This window comes from Thalassophryne amazonica, chromosome 6, assembly GCF_902500255.1.
Source record: "Thalassophryne amazonica chromosome 6, fThaAma1.1, whole genome shotgun sequence".
Classification (NCBI taxonomy): domain Eukaryota; kingdom Metazoa; phylum Chordata; class Actinopteri; order Batrachoidiformes; family Batrachoididae; genus Thalassophryne; species Thalassophryne amazonica.
The window spans coordinates 76841349-76862609 of record NC_047108.1 but is presented as its reverse complement, the minus strand read 5'-3'; the positions used below and the strand labels follow the sequence as shown (position 1 = coordinate 76862609).

At 41.6% G+C, this 21261-nt stretch overlaps 1 protein-coding gene across 1 annotated transcript in view; it reads right to left on the bottom strand.

Annotated features, from left to right (window-relative positions):
* Positions 1-21261, bottom strand: part of cacna2d3a (calcium channel, voltage-dependent, alpha 2/delta subunit 3a) — a 629699-nt gene that overhangs the window by 203142 nt on the left and 405296 nt on the right. The window contains exon 11 of the mRNA XM_034172543.1: positions 5361-5439. Within this exon, the coding sequence (XP_034028434.1) occupies positions 5361-5439 (79 nt within the window). The remainder of the gene's footprint in view (positions 1-5360; positions 5440-21261) is intronic.

Sequence of the window (21261 nt, the reverse complement as noted above, 5' to 3'; positions counted from 1 at the left end):
CAGGAAACAGCAACAGAGAAAGGAAAATGGCAGGACAGTCGGAGAGAGTGAGAGAGAGAGCCTAGACAAGAAATGAGCACCGGGAATAAGGGAAAGAGAGAGACCACCACATTTTCACCCATCCGTAAAAACAGCAAACTGCTTCCATCGCCACGAGGCAGTCAAGGAGAAAATCATAGCCGGAGGAAATAGATTTTGAGGGTCATTGTTCGTGGCAACGACCTTTACTCCACAGGGAGAAAAGAATCTGAGCCAGATGATTCCAGACACAATGCAGATTTACAAGGATGCCATCTATCCCTCAGATGACTAAAGAAAGCATGTGTGATGGATAACTTTAAAAAAAGTAACTTGAATCTATGGTGAAAAAGATTGTTTAAGAGGTGAAACCTTTATGCAGGAATTAAATCAAAACTGCATAATCACTGCAGCAATGTGCTCGACACTTAGTCTCACCTGGAAGTGAACCTTGATAGATTCCTCCTTTTCATCCTCCGAGACAGTGGGATATGGTTATTATTCTACCTGACAATCCCCCGATAGTGTTCACGCCACAGACTCATATCACACACAAAGGAAGTTGTGCGCGGTGATGTAACCACATCGTTCATCACAGCCGTGAGTGAAAAATGACCGCTACCGCTGGAAATCTGAGGGCGTCCTTCGGGCTGAGCCAGCAGGGCCAGTGAGATGAGCCGGGGAGACAATGAAATTAATGCCCCCTGCTTTCAAAAACAAGGAACACCTGTTGTACGAGTAGGGAAGGACGGCCATAGCACTGTGTGGTTAGCACAGTGACATTGACAAGGGGATTGGTTTCAAAGCTTTTCTATCAGATTATCAAATACTTCATAAGTCTGAAAAAGGCACTCTAATTTTGTATTATGATATCCTTAGTAGTTTTAGCCCTCTGTAAATGCATAGGACCAATGATGGCCTCAGACATGTTACAAAAACATTACAAAACCCCCCCAAAAAAGGTATCAGAAGGGCAATGTATGCCATGCGCATGCACAGAAAACACCCATGATCACTCAGGCCATTTGATTTACCAATCCATATAAACTTTATTTTGTCTTGTTAGCCCTATTAGTTACCGCAATATCTTGTATGTGTTTTTCAATCAATATTTTTGATGACCTAGACCTTTGCACAAATTTCTCCAAAAACTAATGATCTCATAAGAACCAACCAAAGAACTTTTCTACCAAGTTTGGTGAAAATCTGCTCAACCATTTCAATGTTATTTTGAAATGTGAGTGATTATGTGCTGTGCTGTGGTCATTAGATCCACAACAATATAATATCTGAACATACAAGATTTGCATAAAATGAGCTATTCTCCAATATGCTATATGAGCATGGGGATATTTGTGATGTTCATGGACAGGATATCGAGGTATAGTCAGATTTTTACAGACGATGTGGTCCTGTTGGCTTCATCGGCCTGTGACCTCCAGCACTCACTGAGTGTGTTTGCAGCTGAGTATGAAGTGGCTGGGATGCGGATCAGCACCTCTAAATCTCAGGCCATGGTTCTCAGCAGGAAACCGATGGATTGCCAACTCCAGGTAGGGAATGAGGTCTTACTCTAAGTGAAGGAGTTCAAGTACCTCGTGGTCTTATTCATGAGTGAGGGGACAATGGAGAGTGAGATTGGCCGGAGAATTGGCACAACAGAGAAGGTGTTGCATTAGCTCTACCTTACTGTTGTGACAAAAAGGGAGCTGAGCGTCTGCCAGTCACCTTTTGCACACAGTCATCAGCAACCAGAGGAGCCTCTTCAGCCACAGACTGCTCCTTCGCAAGTGCAGGGCCAACAGACTGAAAAACTCCTTTGTCCCTATGGCCAACAGACTGTACAAGTACTCAATCTGGGGAGGAGGGGTAACAGGAAGACAGAACACGGGATTGAGAGGAACAGTAGTACCCAGTAACCCAGTATTGATCAGTATGTCTGGTATTTATATTGTGTATTTATATTTATATTTGCAAACTGTTTTTCTTTTTTACTTTCATTTTTGATACTCCGAGTACTTCTAGCCCTATGTGCTGCTATACAATGCTGCTGGAACCGCAATTTCCCTGAGGGAGTCTTCCCAAGGGATCAGTAAAGTTCAATCTAATCTAATTAAAAGGTGACGCTCTCAGTCTACTGGTCAATCTTCGTTCCTACTCTCGCTATGGTCATGAGGGTTGGGTCATGACCGAATAAACTAGATCGTGGGTACAAGTGGCCAAAATGGGTTTCCTCAGGAGGGTGGCTGGTGTCTCTGTTAGAGATGATAATAATAATAATAATAATAATAATAATAATAAAAATACATTTTATTCATAATGCACCTTTTAACAAAAATGTCAAAGTGCTACAGGAAAAAGAATCAACAAGAGATTCAAAACAGAAAATGTTAAGATAAGACAGTCAGTAAAATAGAATAAAACACAACATAAATAATAAAATAGAATAAAAAGACTAAAGATGCTAACAGTTAAAAATTTTGGAGAGCTGTGAAAGGCCTGTCTAAATAGGAAAATCTTAAAGGCTTTATTAAAAACCTTCAACAGTGTGTGGAGCCTGCAGGTGGTGAGGGAGGGAGTTTCATTTTCGAGGAGCAGCTGAACAGAAGTACCCTTCTCCCATGGTGCAATGTTTGGTGTGAGGGGGATGAAGGAGATTTGTATTGTATGAACGGAGGGAACGGAAGGGAGGGAGGAAGTCTTTGAGGTAAGCAGGGGCATTGCCATGGATGCACTGGTGGGTGATTTGAGCAATCATAAAATGGATTGTGTAGCTGATGGGGAGCAACTGAAGGTTATGGAGAATAGGTGTAATGTATTCCTGTTCACGTGCACTCATCAGAATTCTAACTGCACTGTTTTGGATGTATTGGAGCCTTTGAAGGTTTTTACCAGGGATCCCAAAGAGAAGGGCATTGCAGTAGTCGAGCCTAGAGGAGACAAAGGCATGGATGTTTCAGTGTTAGTGAGGGTGATGGACGGACGGACGGAGTTTTGAAATGCTTCTGAGGTGGAAGAAGCAGGTCTTAAACAGGTATTTGATGTGATTGTCGAATGTGAGGCGAGGGTCCAGTCTCGTGCCAAGGTTAGTAACAGCAGCTGAAAGAGGAATATCTTTACCGGAGAAGGAGACAGTGGTTATAGTAGATGGCTGGACCTGATGGTGGGTGCCGACTAATATGGCTTCTGTTTTGTAGCTGTTTAACTGAAGAAAGTTTGGACTCATGCATGCCTCTATCTCCTCCAGGCAGGAAGTGAGGGTGGTGAGTGGAAGAGGGGGTGATAATGAAGAGGGGGAAGGTATCTGAGAGGAAGAGGGGTTTGGATCTATCCTTAAGTCTAGCTGTGTGTCATCAGCATAGCAGTGGAATGAGATGCCATGCCTGCCGATGACATGGCTTAGTGGCAGCATGTGCCTGACATAAGGTGAGAAGCTCAGCCATGAGGGGCTCGGATTCCAGGTCAAAAGTAGGAAATTACAAGATACCCAGCTTTTCACTCTCTACTGCCTGAGAAGCCTCTCTCTGGCTTTGCAATGTGACAAGCATCAACTGCAAACACAGACATGTAAAGTTGTGTGTTATCTGAACAACAGTGCTTCTTTGCAGTCTACATTGATTTTCACAAAATATTTGTTTCTGTTGACCAGACTGCTCTCTGGGACATCCTGACAATTTGTGGGACTCCCAAGACGTGACTGGACAACATATTCAGCCCATACATATGGGGGGTGATTGAGAAGTTTTGAGCCTGAGCCAGAAAAAGTAGGACATGGTTCTCCATCTTTTACATTCTGAGAAACCAACATTTCTCAACATTGCGCCAAGTGAGTCAAAACAAATGTTCTCAAGAAATGATGGTTTCTCAGAATGCAAAAGATGAATAACCACATCCTGCTTTTTTCTGGGTCAGGATCAAAACTTCTCAATTGACCTTTGTAAGTACTGTAGGTGCTGTACACAGCAGGGGTGCAAACTGAATTTTCTCAATAAAAACTTGTGTCAGTCATGGATGTGTTCTGGATCTTACACTGTTCAATGTTTGCATGGACTGGGTGTTGGGTGTGGAAACCAATATCTTAGGTGCCTTTGTTGGTGAGGAAATGTTTACCGACTTTGACTTCATGGACAATGCTGTGAGACCACTGTGTTGTATAATCTAATGGATATCCAGACTGCAGCACTTGAGAAGCTGATGGGGGAATCAGAGTATCTGGGTTTGCCATTATCCTAGATCAAGACTAAGATTTGGTTTTTGATGACTTTCTGGACTGAAGTGCTTCTGTATGCAGCAAAAGTGTTGAACTGACAGAGGCATTCACTTATCTCGGCAGTGACATGGGTCCTCGGCCTTTCAGCTCAGGAGACACCTGGGAAGAGCTTCTGGATTCATGAGACCATTGTGAAATGCCAATATCTTTGCTGGAGAATCATACCCAAGTCTTTCATGTCCTGGTGCATCCTGTCTTACTCTACGGTTGCGAGACTTGGGCACAAACCAGTGACCTAAAGTCACTGACTAGGTGTTTTTGACAATAGGTCTCTTAAGGGGATGCTTGGGTATTGCTGGAATGACTTTGTGTCAAATAAGCAGATACTTAGGGAGAGGCAGTTTTTCTTGAATTGTGAGGGAGCATCAGCTATGACATTTTGGCCATATGGGCCTAGAACCAAACCATGAGGACCACCAGATTTAACAGTGGTAAAATCAGATGTCACATTGTTGAAAACAACACAGTGGATCGATCCAGCAAATATGACCTCAGCCAGAAAAAGCTAAATAACTGTGTGTGCAGTTTCTGTGAAAATGATGTGACCATAATGATGAATGCAAAGAATACACTCTCACAGTGACTGGCTGGGCTATCAAATAGAATTCTAAAAACTGTGGTTCTTTGAGTAGGCACACACATACATACACACCGATGTTACCTTTGCCTTGTCTGTCTTATCTATGACAGCCTGAGGATAATGGGTCAGACTGTCTCTGTCATCCACCTACCAACTAAATATAGAACCTGAAGGAAAAGTGCTCTCCACACCGAGACAACCATGACCACACACAAAATAGCTGGGAAGTAATAGATCACAGAGATATTTTGGACTTTGGCCTGCAGGGAAGATGTAATATCAGGTCTGTGCAACAGGACCCAGCTGCCTGCTGTCACATCCATGTGCAAAATCTCAACAGCACGGCAGATACACACATCCCAAGCAATTTCCTATAATGTATTTGCATTACATCGGCTGACAACAACATGCGACAACTTTCTTCTGCAAACAGATTATTGGGGGGGGGGGGGGGGGGGGGGGGGTCAAGCAGTATGTGATGTAAGATCCCACCTTTGTTAGCACATGCCATCCATTTCAGATTATCTGCAAAGGCTGACTCACGACCAATCAGGTAGGGAAATATGCGGACCTGCAGAGAGAAAGGAGATAGCTACCGTCAGTCATTTTAATCGCATTTCGATAAGGCCCACCATACCACCACATGGAAGATAACACCGTCAAATCCAGGCAGAAGGCTCATTCTTTATCTGGTGCCGATTAGCCGGGTCTTTCTCCTTGTTTAATAGAGTCGATTAAGCACTTATGAAAGTTATAAATTTAGGTTTTATTTAAAATTTCAAATAATAAATTATCTTTTACCACATGCAGAAACATAATAATGTGTATTTTAAATACCATGCAGTCAGAATGAATACAGAGAAGATGTGAAGTCAATATTTTGTGCAGAAACAATGTCCAAACAAACAAAGAATTACACGCTGAATGCAAAGATGTTACAAACTCTGTTGCCAAAGCCATTTGAGTCCAGCAGTGCTCAGTTGGCTCCAGCAGCAAGCCTGTTTCAATTGTGTGCGTTTGTCTGCAAAGCAGGTGGCCAGATTGGGCCAGATGTAAGCCTCTAGGGGCACAGCTGCTGCAGCTCCCATGTTTCACGCATTTTTCACTGCCTGCCTTCACCCTGACGACATGTCTATTTGTGTTTGTGTATGGTTCTATGTGTAAATGCATGTTCGCAAATGCCGACAGATGCAGGAATGTGGATGTACTCCTCTTATTTCAGATGACCGCATTCAATGGAAGGGCCTAAAGATTGCAAAATATATAATATGCATAATGGCATTTCCTTTTTGAAGAATAATTCATTCCAAGTTCAGTATTGATTATGACTGCTTTAGCTGCCAAAGACACACCGCACACAGCTAATTCTTTGCTCTCATTTTCCAGCATGGATAGTGTTGGTCTATTGTCAGTGATAATGAGCCTCGCTGTGAGTAAGTATAGTTACCAGACTGTTATTTTTAAGCCATCACTACGAAGACCATAATCACCCACTATTCATCCATCCTCAGCTATCGGAATGGCACTGCCAAAGTGACAGGAAAACAACGTAGCCAAAAATATTTTGCATGAAGAGCGCAGCTAAGTATAGATTCTACACCTGTGTATGTGTACAGTATACAACAGCAACTAGCTTAAAAACAGGCTTGCCAATCAATTCCTTTACAGTATCATTATAATTTGTAAATGCATTACACAATTGCATGTTTAAACAAAAAAAGGAAAGCAAAACAAATGCCTTAGATCAACATTCAAGATCCAATGCCCGGAGACACAAACCTACAGTGGCATACCCAAACATGCATAGACCTGCTGATTTGCACAATGCTACCCCCGGACACAAAGACAGTAAGCCCTATGGCAATCTGACATTTGACTCCAATGACCTTGAACTTCACCCAAATGATTGACTACTGACTGACTTTGTAAGGGCAAATCTGGTATCCACCTACGTGTCTGTTACATTTGGACCAAATTGAGATGAAAATCAAATTCCTTGACCTTGATCTTTGCTAAAATGAATTTTTGATGGTGCCAGTTATTGACGTTTGACAAAACTCACTCTCACACTCACACTCATCCGCTTAGTCCACTCAAGGGTCGCGGGGGCTGGAGCCTAACCCAGCAGTCATAGAGCGCGAGGCGGGGTACACCCAGGACAGGACGCCAGCTTGTCGCAGGGCCACAAACAGACAAACAAACACATTCACAACCACTCGCATACCTATGGGCAGTTTAAAGATTCCAATCCACCTAACCTGCATGTCTTTGGATGTGGGAGGAAACCGGAGCACCTGGAGGAAACCCACGCAAACATGGGGAGAACATGCAAACTCCACACAGAAAGGCCACAGGCGGTAATTGAACCCTTGACCTTCTCGCTGTGAGGCAACAGTGCTAACCACTAATCCACCGTGCTGTCCCGTTTGACAAAACTGACCTGTGAAAAATGTTCTTGTGAAATGTGCACACAGCCCAAATGTGGGTAATGTGAACATTTGCTCCAGACATGGGCTGCATGGAACAAAAGATCTGCCTTTATTTTTGTCAGTTGTGTTTGACAAAAGTGATTGTACATTAGTCTTCCTATTTCAATATAATCACACATTTCTCTGCATTAGTTATATAGACTATGGATTTGAACATTGGTGATGGATATGAATAGCTGGCAGCTCCACAAAAAAAAAAAAAAAAAAAAAAAAAAAACAGAGTATGAATGAAGGAATGGGTGAAGCTTGATATGATGTAAGTCATCTTTAGTGTCATTTTATCTGTATCACTCTGTAAAATACAGTGAGTTACAGCATGTTCACTCAGTATGTGAAATTACACATTTTCATTTTGGACATTTATTATACACTACTATTATACACTGCCACATTTCTCCATATAATGTGGAGTTGTGTCAGGGAGGGCATCCGTCATAAAACTTGTGTCAAATCAACATGCAGACCCACCTTGGATCTACTGTGGTGACCCCGAGTGAAAACAAATTTTAGGGCCCCTTCACACATAACACGATTGAAGCCGACTAGTGCACGAAAGAGGAATTCCAAGCCATTCATGAAAAATCAGCCTCGTACACCTGTCGCTACAACTATTTGCGCACACCAGTAGCCGAAAGACAGCGTGTGCCCTGTGAGAGCACATTGGATACCTCTACCTCTCACGGCAGGTGTGGGCCAAATTCCAGGTGACACACATGAACATCCAATACCACTCGCAGAGCACTTAGGAAATGTGTGGCCATTCGCACATTCAGCTTGAAAATAGTGAGCAGGCAACCACTTTCGAGCTGGCTGTGAAATTTGTCTAAGTGCTCCCACGACTGTGGCGTTTCCGAGCAACACACATGTGGCGTGTCAGAATGTCAGCTCCCACCTCAACATGTGGCATTGGTGCATGTTGCAAGTGAGTGCATGTGTCGTGCCCCCGCCCCCCCAACAGATGTGGCATGTGGGGAGGGGGGGGGGGCACACTTGCATCTTTATTGTATTCTTGGTTCTTTCATGTATTGCATTTTCGGTTTAGTCATTTATTGCTTTTCTTTCTGTCACTAGTTTCATTCTTGGGTATCTTATTTTATTAGTCATATAAATTGGTTTAGCTTTTCACATTCTTTACATTATGCTTTAGTCTCAGGTTTTGCTTGTTGTTCATCTTTGTTTCATATCTGAGTAGGTTGTGTTTGTGATTTATTGTGTTCTCTGTTTTAGTTATTTTGTATTGTCATTGTATTTATTTCTATACTTTATTCAGTGTCAGTTCTGTTCCAGTTTTGTTTATTATTATTGATCTCCTGTTTTTCCACTTTGATTAGTCACATTATCTTCTAGTCTTTTCCTCACGTTTATTTTTGTCTGCCTTAAGCACGTCTCATTTCCCACCGTTAATTTTCCAGTCACTTAGTTCTTTTGATTCATCTGCATTGCGTTTTCCTCCCTCACTCTCTTGCACCTGTTCCTCATCTGTCAGCCACACCCCCTTTCCAGATCCTTCATCATCACGTGCACCTTGTTTTCCTGTCACCGCCTTCCTTATTTAAACTGCGTCTGTTCACTCCCTCACTGCTCGTTTGTTGATGATGTTCATCACTTACCAGCACTTCGTTTCGTCCTGTTTTTGCTCTATCCGTGTTTTGATTCTGCATCGACAGAGGAACAGATGGTTCATACTTGTATAGTCAAACGACGGTCCCACATCATCACAGCGTTCACTTTGGAATGATCTGGTCATTTCAGCGTGTTGATGGCTGCCCGGAGCGCGGTGCGCTCTCCACCATTGTGCGGACGTCTTTAAACTGGTTGTACCACTCCTTAATCTGTGTGATGTCCATAGCATCGTCACCGAAAACCGCCTGAATAATCCGAATGGTTTCCACCTGACTGTCGCCCAGTTTCTGGCAAAATTTGATGCAGTCATGCTGCTCCAGTCGTTCCGCCATTTCCTTGCAAAGAAAAAACGACAAGAGACTCCACCCATCCTCACACAAAGGCTGCTTACAAGCAAATGACGCAACCGACAGGCGTGAAAAAAAATCACGCATGCGCACAAAGGTTCAAGGTTGGCTCATGCAAGCACACGTGATTCAAATCCATCAGGTTTTTGAAAAAAATAAAAAGGTCGGATACTTTTCTAACAGACCTCGTATATACCAGTACGCTAACAGGGAATTTACTAAAGGCAAGGTAAAGTCTAGGAAAGAGCTAAAAGTAAAAAGCAACAACATTCTGAAAAAAAAAAACTATATATAATTCCAGTGTTGTTGATGTTTGTCTCTTGGCTGCTTCTAGTTGAACAGGGTTGCCACAGTGGATCCAGTACAGGTCTGCACTGGGATTTGACCCAAGAATTGTTGCCGGATGCTGTTCCTGATGCAACTGAGATTTTACATTGATAAATACACAGCCCCAGGTCTTCCCAAGTGGTCTGCATCAAAGTACTAACTAATCAGTACCTGATCTGCTTAACTTCTGAGACTTGATTTAATCTGCTTCTTTCATTTCTGTTTCAAGTATGGAGTCCTGGGAACTCAAATCCTTGAAATCATGAAGCAAAAGCAAAAAGGATAATTACTGTAAGAAAACAATGATAAAGGATTGTAGATTATTTTATTATAATTAGATGACAAAAATAAATCCAAGTTTTCATCAAGACAAAAATGAGAATTATTTTTATTTTACTCAAAGGGGAAAAGTGACACTTTTTCACCACAGGAGCTTCATTGTGGATGCACACTTTTGGCATAAACTTTATGCTCGATTCCCTTTTCTGATGGAACTCAAGACCTACAAGGAGAAATAACCTAATGTGCACGTATATGATGGTGGAACAATACCGAAGTACCTGGAACTCCGATTTTACTTTTTAAACGAGCAACAATCATGCCTGATCAACACAGCGCAGAAGTATATTTCAGATCAAAGGCAGAGTGCAGCACACGCATTACTGTGTGCACCTGTATCCACAGAGTGAACGATGAACATGATTTACATCCCCATCTGTGGCCAATGCAGAGCTCCACTATGAGAGAGAAATAAATATGCAACAATTGTGTTACAAAATATAATGGTAATGGGTGATTAGTTCATGTACACGATAAGTGCCTGCAATGAGCCAAATAGCCAAGCAGACCTGATACAGAAAATATTAAGTGTAAGCATTGTTTTTGTGGATAACAACAAACACGGCAATACATTTACTGAGGGCATAATAGATTGTCTTCATGTGAACACCTTGCCTTTTGCCACAATTATTTACTGATATCATGGCTATGAATGAATGTGGCTATGTAAGGGATCATGTCTTGTGCACACAGTAACATTTCAGGCGAAATACTTTTTTTTTTAATACAATGTTTGTATTAACTAACTTGTTTTTTAATTTAATACAGTATGTGAAACACAGCACCAGTCCCATCGCACAGGTTTTGAACATGCTCATGCTGTGGTGTGGTCTCATCTCACCAAGATGCACGTTTCAATCAAAGGTGCTGTGCACATGTCACAAAATAACTTATGTTCGGTACAATTCTGGTTCAGTGTGCATTTGTATCACAATGACTGGCCACCAGGACACTGCGGGTAGCAACACAGCATCAATGTGAATGAAAGGCCTACTTTACATTTGCCTGAAAAAAGTGTAGTCATGCCCCCTGTGGCAACATTCTTATTTCAACTAAAATTCAATCATTTTCTATACCCGTTTACTCAAATCAAGGGTCATGGTGGGAGCTGGTGTGGATCTCAGCAGCCATAGGGCATGAGGTGGGGTACACCCTGGACAGAACTATTTCAACTTAAATGGAAAAGATAATTTGAAATTATAATGTTATAAGATGCCAAAATGGCCCAGAATTGGAGGTTCACTTGGTCCTCACTTGTTTCAATCAGAATCCAAAATCAAAATACAAAATTCCTGAGCTGAATATGCAGTAATTTTTACATGCCATATTTTGTGGAGAATGTTGCAATTTTTTTTTTTTTTTTTGTTATTTTTTGTTTTTTTTTGTTTGTTTTACTACTTTGGAAGGTCATGGGATTTTTACTCCAGTGTGATTTATATACCAAAAAAAGTAAATCACCCATTTGTTATTAATAACTATTTCTATGTGGCTTCCCTGTGAATCAACCACTAAACACAATAAACTAACAATAAACAATTGATGCCAAAAATAAAAGAACAATAATGCACAAAAATCACAATTTAAATACCTGATAATACAGAAAGAAAGATTTTTTTTATGTATTTTCTGTATTTTTTTGCTGCAATTTATAATCTGGAAATTGTGACAAAAATCACTGACTGACTGATTCCATTAATCCTATGCTTGGTCTACTAATCATAGGGAACAGACTTTCCAGATTCCAAACATGATCTCTACATGTGTATGCAGACCCATATGCACACAGAAGACCAACAGTCACACATGTAGTATGTTTGCATGGAATTATGCACACATTTGGAAATGCATTATGTACTGAGTGCTTATTTCCACTTATTTGTTTCTCGTGTGTAAAGATCCACTCAGACACTTAAATCTGCAAGTACAACTGTAATTCTTTGCAAGGATACATGCGCTTCATTGTCTGAGAGCCACACACACACACACACTCGCACGCATGCGGGCACACACACACACACACTTCAAATTATTATTTTTTGGTTTCAGCACATTTTCACAATTTGGAACATTAGTTGTTGTATATCGTGGTGGTCACAAAGGCAAAAAGAAAAAAAAAAGGGGAAAAAAAAGGTCTGGTTTTTAAAGTGTGGCCAAAAATATAAAAGCTTTCTATGCTAATGGATGTTTCCATGGAGTAGCTGTTCCTGTAATCAGCAGGTGAAATGTTAAAACAATTTTGCAGCTCTCATGAGACGAGGTTGGAAAATCTGACATCAGATTGTCCACTAGATGCTCCACTCGAGAACATTCTTCTTCATGGCCCTTCGTCATTCTGCACTGACATGGACTGTCAACAATCAATATGTTTACATCAATCAACTCTTCTTTCCTTTATGCAATAGTTTAATGACAAATCAACCTCTTCATGCATCTCATGATGGCATATATGAGGAAAGTTTCTCTCATGAATATCACTATTAATTTTGGTAAAATTTAACAAAAACATCCAAAGGTGCAGCCAGGCTGATCTGTGCACACCTGATCCCCTCAGATCTCACACATTAAACATAGTAATTCTTCATTAATAATTGGTTGGGAGACTGCTTAGGAAGGCCAGGAGCTACACACATTTTTCCATGTACAGCTGGAGTTGTATCAGGATTGCCTTCCGGCATAAAACCTGTACCAAATCCCAATGCACTGTGGTGACCCTGAGGAACTGGGGGCAGCTGAAAGTAATAAAAAATAAAAACATCCAGAAAGCCAAACTCACGATGTTAGCAATAGTTTAAATAAATTCCTGTTTTAGCATCAAAATTTAACTTCTTTAATTTATTTATTGACACATGGCCCGCCCCTCCATCACATGTCACTAAAATTGGTTAATTCACTTTTGTGTGATCCTGCTAACAAACAAAAGAAGAAAAACAACTGGAGAAAGGAAGAAATAAGTAGAAATACTTAAAATTGTCATTCATTCTCTCACTCACGTAATAATCGGATGTTGATCACTTTGTTATTCTCAAAAATGAACAAAATTCTAAAAAAAATAAATTATCAGAAATATACATGCAATGCTTGTTTGTTTCACCATGTCTCAAGTAATCAAGTAAAAATCTTATAGTTCTGTGTAAACAAAAGGCAAATTCATGTGAAAGTGATTATCTTGGTCGAGGTAAGTGAGCAGTTAATGCACCCACCTGCCAGGTGTGGAACATCAAGATGCTGACTGATTATTGTCCAAGATGTGCCTCGGACTGTTAACAATGTCACTTTGTCATGCAACACAATGCCACACATGGCACAAGTTTTGAAACTGGTATACTGACTACAGGAATGTCTTCCAGAGCTGTTGCACATGAACTGGATGTTTATTTCACAACAAGTCACCCACAACATTGTTTTCAACCTGTCTCACAATTGCACACCACATGTAATCATGCCAGCCCACGACCACCACATTTGCCTTCTTCACTGAATAAAGATCTCTTTTCAAGCATATTTTTGGATGGCTTTTTATTGTGACCAGTCCAAGACACAATAATCACATTGTTTAATGCCATGAATAGTTCAACAACAGGCAAACGTCTATATTGTGTCTCCAGTCACAGCCAATGAATCTTAGATCTTCAGTGTCATCATGGGCAGCTTAATGGCTTCCCTCCGAGTCAAAATGGTTATTAATTCACTGTTCTCTGTATATAAGTGCCTTGAAAAAGTGTTCACCTCTTTGAGATGTTGGCTTTTATAACATCAAAAACTTACAAGCAACCTCATAAAGTAATTAAATACATTACAAGTACATTCTTTAAACAAAACAAGAAAAAAAAAAAATCCCAAACTATGCAAAATAAAAATTTCAAACTATAGTGCTGTATGTCCCACTTTGATAAAACATCTGTATCATCACTTTTAAAGCCAGTTATTAATCAGGTTTAGGGGATGAATACAAGAACATTTCCAAACTGAATCGCAGAGTATAGATAAACCAATGGTTAATGAATATAAGCAATTTGGTACTCTATGACCAGTCTGTATGGTGTTGGCTGTCCTCAAATATAGGGCATACATGCAAGAAGTAGACTTATGAGGGAAGCCACCAAGACACCACTGCCAACACTGAAAGAGTTACAAACATCAGTGGCTGTGACTGGAGAAACTGCACATAAATCAAATGTTGCTTTGCCAGTCACAGTTTAATGGCACAGAGGAACAACAAAGGGTGTACTTAAAAGGAAAATGTGTAGGATGTAGCCAAGAAATCATTTTGATTTGATGTGATCAAACAATAGATACACAAAGTGTGCATAGTTCAGCTATGGTGGGCGGTTCCAGGCGGCACCGCCCACCATAGCCCGGCTCTCGTGTTCAAATTGGTTGTCCAACCCACCAAGGATTTTCCAAAAAATGAACTGGAAAGTTGTTGAAAAATGTACCAATTCGACTGCATTTCAAGCTTACATAGTCGTACTTTTGTTTTATTTTGCAATTTCAACCAAATAATTAAAAAAATAAGAAATATATTTCTCATTCCCTTTGTATCTAAATGCAAACAGCAAAGACAACAGCGGTCAACTGCTTTCAGCACTCTGTGAAGCCACAGAAAGCTGGAAGCAGAGATTAGAGCCGACAGAGATGCACTCCACTCTGACTTAAAGGAAAAAAAAAAATCCTCCAGAAAAGTGTTTCATAATCCAGAGATGCTTCTGTGTCAGCAGATGCTGATAATATACTCAGAGGTTTACGGTTTATTTTACAGTTTAAAGGCTACCTGTTTCCAAAAAGGTTGAAGGAGAACAGACAGTGAGAGTGAGAGGGAGGGGAAAGGGGGGCAGAGGAGAGAGAGCAAGATGAGAGGCCTACTGCAAACACATAGGAAAACATTTTCCAAATACTTCCAGGTCCTGAATCAGAGCCGATGAACCTATAGTTACTATACAACATGAATAGTAAATCATATATTGGCTTTCAAACTTTACCATCAGTTTCACCTTGCATAAACTTTAAAGTCAAACAAAATCATACAAATTTTGATTGCTTATAGTGGCTAAAAAGTCAAATCCAACAAATTTTGATCACTTATAGTTGCTAAACAGTCCCATTGTTACTGTTACAGATGAATATGAAGTCATATGCAGCCCTATAATATGAAACTTCTAATTTGACATTGAACATATACAAGGTCAGACCCAGGTAGTTGTAATGATGAAGAATATGCTATAAAAACCCCACCTTTATCGTCACTGTATCAGTGAGGATGAAGGCGGGGTTTCTACCTATCAAGTTGAATCCTGGCATTAATATGTAGAATTTATGATCAAATTTATAATGATCTTCATAATTCATTATGTCAAATACAAATGAATAATCTTTAGCTACAACAACAAGCAAGATAATATTTATAATTATAAGATTTATAAAAAATTTACATTAAAATTTTCCATTTACATTTCTTTTAGTTTGTTCCTTAATGAAATGCAGAATACTTGCTCAATACCACCCCCCACCCCCATCAAAGGCAACTTCTTCAAACTTGAAATAATTACTGAAGTTGGAAGAAAGAAAATAATTATGGTAAGCATTTGAAGGTTTTCACTTTCTAAGACTTTCCATGAATAGATTGTTTTTGGTGTCAAAAATGAAACTAATTTGCACACATATATGGAGTCATTAACTTATTTTCAGTCCTTTCAAATGAAATCTGTCTGCTGTGTGTGGAAGCTGTGAGGCTGGATGGAAGGAAGCCATTCAAAACCAGAGGCAGATTGTGACAGAGACTGAAGACCTCTATTATCAGCGGGGTTTCGTCTAAATGGAACTATCTAGCAGCCTTGTCCCCTCTCTGCTCACTGCTGTTCAGCCTTGAGGCTGAGTGGTGTGGAAGGTGGGAAGAAGGTGTGTGTGTGTGTGTGTGGGGGGGGGGGGGAACAGGAGGCACTAACATGAGAATACAAGTGCAGCCTTCAAGGCAACAAACGCACAACCGTATTCACTGCATTAAGACACAATCTGAGCATTTATATTAATGATGACAACGTTAATTCAAGTCTGGAAGCCTACTCTGGTGCTTCACTGCATCCATGACACCACCAAACCACCTTAGGTCCTGGATGGCAACCACCCAGGCAGATATCTGCCACAGCAATATAAAGTGTGGATGTCCCTTTGGCCTTCTCCAACCACTGGGTTCCTCAACACTCAGACACCTATGTGTTGGACCATGTGTATGGTCAAAAAAGTCAAGGCTGACACTCTCACGATTCTCAATTCAATTTCTTTCATTTATATAGTGACAAATCACAACAAAGCTGCCTCAAGGTGCTTCACACAAGTAAGTTCTAACCTTACCAACCCCAGAACAAGCACACAGGTGCTAGTGATAAGAAAAAACTCCCTCTGACGATTTGAGGAAGACACCTTAAGTAGACCAGACTCAAAGTGGTGACCCTCTGCTTGGGCCAAGCTACTGGCACACTTGACAATACAAATATACACGAAATTTTGGGAGTCCATGATGGTGAAGGCTTCATCACGGCACCGTCGCGACATGTGGAATTCCTCCGCATGTCTGTCTCAATGTGCCGAAAAAGTGCTGATGTCCACGTCTTTTCACAATTCCTGTGCTAGTCAGACGACATCCCGGATAAAACACAGCGTCCAGTTTGGAAATGAACGGCACATTCCACTGTTACAGGAGTTTTTGTCATGGAAAGAGGAGCGGAGGCTTCGTGCGTTGCGGCGGTGCCGCATGGCACACAGCAACACCGTGATGAAGCCTCACGGGACATGTTCTGGCATGTCCAGGCACATCCACAATTTCTCGGATAATCACTCGATGGAAAAACCAACGACAGCTGTCTGAACGCCATCTCAAAGCCGTCCTGTGAGACCAAAATGGAGGTGTTCCTTTGTCTCGCTCCATCAGCAAATTGGCCGTGACGCGCAAAGCCTCCGCTCGGCATTCCATGACAAAATCTCTTGTTAAAAGTGAAATCTGCCGGAAAATGGTTGATGTCCAGCTCTTGTGATAGCCAGAGAAAGTGCACACGACGGTCTCGGATCCACAGAGCCATCCGTTTAGAAATGATCCGGTGGTTTGTGGCTCTCAATGGCGGCACGGAGCGCGGCGCGCCAAGCATCCTTAAAGCTGTAGTAACAGTCCTTATTCTCTGTGAAGCCCGTACAATTTTCACCATTTTCACCGAAAGCCAGATACATTTTTTGAATGGTTTCCAGCTGCCAGTCTCTAACAGTTTCTGAAAAACCTCTGATGGGAAAAAAGCCCAAATCATTCCGCCATTTCCTGACAATGAAAATCCGCCGAGGGGGTGGACCACTCCTCACTCAAAGCCTGCTCACAGGCGAATGACACAACCGACAGGCGTGGAAAAACTCACGCATGCGCACGAGGGTTCAAGCTTGTCTGACGCAATCACACGTGATTCAAATCCATATGGTTTTTGAAAAAATAATAAGGTCGGATACTTTTCTAATAGACCTCATATATATATATATATATATATATATATATATATATATATATATAGTCCTACTCTTGTTCCACTCCAAAAGGACACACAGGGACAACTCGTTTCCAAATTTTGATCAACTTTTATTTCCAACTTAAAGATTTGTTGGCTTCATGTTGATCAGTTGGCAAACATCAGGTTGATAACCTTCAAAGCACAGAAAAACAACAAAGGTTAACAATGAAAATCAACTTAATCATCCTACAATATATGTTCAAATAGTACAAAACAATTAAACAAATACATTAACGTCTCAATAATGAACATAAGCTAATGTTAGTGAATTAAACTAATTACCTAATTTCAAATAAATTAATCTTAAATGAAATGCATTTCATCCATCAAATTCAATAAGCCTTTTAAATGAATTACTCTGTTAATTTAATGAATTAACTGAATCAACAAGTTAGTGAACTATATTTTACTACAAACAAATTAAAGACATCAAACGCAACAAAGACAGGTCAAATACCAGTTCTACTCCTCCAAGCCTTTTACACATTTTTGCATTTTAAGTTTTCAACTAACAAACTTATCATTTTGAACTCTCCACAATTCAGACTTTTAACTTATGCTTAACTGTTTAACTTGTTAAACACGGTATGAATTTAAATGACCAAACTGAAACTGATATTGCAAAGAAACAAAGAAGCATTGCAAGTTCAAACATAAGCATTTCAAATTAACCACTGCACCCAAAAAATAAAGAAATATTTACCGACCATTGGTGTCTTTGGAGTAAACTCCTGAGTAGAGCTTGCTCTTCCTTTCAGTTTGTTTGGTGCGTGAAGACTGAGAGCCACCATTTTTTTTATCAGGTGCTCTCATCAGCAATTAGCGGCCATTTTGCTGGTGCATTCTGGGGAGTGTAGTTTCCAGTGGTGGTGATCGCACAGGATTGTCACTACACCTCCAATTCTTTACTTTTAACTCAACACCTCCCACTTGAGCTCATGGTTTTTCCAAACCCAATGAGGTCACATCAGTCCTTCACTCTTCTGTTCTTCAATGGGAATTAGAATGACAAGACGTCTGACATCTCTATGAAGGATTGTGGCCGGGATTTTGTTTTTGAGCCTCTTGGATCTTGTGGCTGGCTCCTTGCCTGCTGCCTTTCTGATGGGAACAGGATAGCTGGGAAAGATCTTCACAAGCACGTCTCTTATGATGCCTTTGTTGTCAATGTTGACGCTGACTACTCTGGCCAGCCTGTACTGTCCTCTAAGGGCATTTTGGTCAGCCAACCAGACCACATCTCCAACAGCAGCATTTTGCTCTTTGGTGTGCCATTTGTTCCGTACAAACAGATTTGGTCCAGCCAACTGGCTCCACTTCTTCCAGAATTTGCTGACCTCTGCTTGAATACTTTTAAGTCTTTTGTATGGATAGCCCTCGAACTGGAAATCTCCAGGGTCTCCCTTTGGGTTTGCACTACCCTAGAAGCAGAGAATTCGGGGTGATGTACTCTACACAGTCTTCCCTGCTTTGAGTTCTCGCATCAATCAGTCTTTCATTAGTAAGGTTGGCTGCCATGAAGAGAAAGGTTTGGAATTCACCCCAGGTGAAGACGCCATCTCCACCAAGGTTGCTCAAGGCTCGCTTCACTATTCTGACAGCCGCCTCTGCTGCACCATTTCTATGGTGAGAGTCTGCAGGGTGGATATTCCAAGACCATTCTGTTCCATGTTTGGCTGCTAGCTCTTCAACTTGAGACTTGTCCAGTTGGTCAAGGAATTTGTACAGTTTTTCCAGAGGAGGTTTGGCTCCGACAAAGTTAGTGCCAGGGTCTGACCAGAGTTTCCTGGGGTGCCCCCTCAGTGAAGTGAACCTTTGATAGGCCAGCAGGAAGCCTTCGGATGACTGGTCACTCACCACGTCAGTATGTATGGCACGGGAGGCCATGCAACAGAAGACGATTCCCCATACCTTGAGTTTAGTTCTTTTCTTGACTTCATCTTTCACTTCATATAGGCCAAACAGGTCCATAGTGGTGAATTCAAAAGGTGCAGCTGGGCCTGTACGCTCTGGAGGTAGGTCTGCCATTACTTGTTGACACTGCTTCGCTCTGTTCTTCCTGCAGCTCACACAGTTGTCAACTATTTTCTTGGCAATTCTCCAGCCTTTTATTACACAAGCTGTCTTCCTCATCCGGAGAAGGGTTCCTGCTACCCCTTCATGGTTAGCTTCATGGGATTTTTGTGCCAGCAAAGTGGATACCCATGCTTCAAAGGGCAAAACTGGTACGGCAGTCTTCTCTTCATTGAAAATCTGGATTCTCCCTCTACAAACTAGAAGTCCAGAGTTCACATCTTTGTATACTGCCAATCTGCTGAGAGTTGTGTCTGGAAAAGTTACACCATCTTGAGCTGCAAAGAAGAGGTCATCACATGCATCGTCTGCATCGGCTGCAAAGACTGCACCACAGATTTCTGCTTTAACAGCATCTCCCTTTTGATCCAGGGGTGTCAGCTTGGCTTTTGCCTCCACAAACCGGACTTCAATGCCTTGACTAGTCTGCCATCTTAAGTACATCACAGCTCCATAGGTTTTGTCACTTCCATCAGAAAATGTGATGCCCCAAGGTTGTCCTTTCCAGTTGGATGGTGTGAGGCTCCTGTGGAATTTCACTTGTCCAAGCTGCACATATTCTTCAAAAAGCTGTATGGCTTCTTCTCTGAGGCTTTCTGAAAGAGGTTGGTCCCAGGTTTCTTGGGTCAGCTTCCCACCCCCTCCTTCTTGGAATGCTTTTCTAACAAGAATTGCTCCCTTCTGCTTGACTGGTGCAACTAGGCCAATCGGGTCGTACAGTGCAGCAACTTGGCTTAAGAGAGCTCTCCTAGTCAGTGGGTTAGGTGTTTCAGTTCTCACCTCCTCTTCAAGAAGAGCTTTGCCAACTCGCATCTTCTTCTTTCTTTTAGAGAAGTTCACTGCGGTAAGCATGTACAGCTTGTCTTCGTCCACTTGGTAGCCAATACCCAGAGCTTTGTTATCTCCTTCCCTCATTTGATTTGGAAGGATCAAGGTTTTCCCTTGCTCCTGGCTTAGGACATCTGCTTCAGTTCCTTTCCTCCCACTTTGCCCCGACCGGACCCATGGTTTGAGAAAGAAACCTCCGGCTTTTAAAATCTCTTCAACTCTTGCTGTGATGTCATCTAGTCTGTGCAGGTCAGGGAGGTTAAGAGATCATCCACATAACTGTCCTCTTCGACAACCCTTCGTTCATCCACTAAGTGAGCAAAGTTGGGCAGGCTTGCTGTCTCCCTTATAGCCAACTGAGCAATGCAACCCGCAGGTTTGCCGCCGATGTTGACTCTGGTGATTGCATATTCCCCAATTTCCTCTTCTGGGCTGTCTCTCCGCAGGAATCTGTGTAGATGCATCTCTCGCTCCTCCAGCCAGACAGAGTTGTACATCTTTTTTATATCTCCTAGAGCTGCATGCACACCTTCCCTGAACCTAAGCAGGACAGCTCTAATGGGGTTAAGGACATCTGGTCCCTTCAAGAGAAGATCATTCATGCTCACACCTTTGTATTTCTGGCTGCTATTCCAGACGATGCGAACTGGTGTTGTCACTGAATGAGGGTTTGGTGCCACCAGGTGACTGACATACCACACAGGTCCATTCCACTTCTCCATGACTTCACTGGTGAGTCTTATCGCTGCACCTCTTTCGACCATTTCATAGATCTGGGCTGCATAAGCGATTTTCCAGTCTGGCTCTTTGCTCAGTTGTGTTT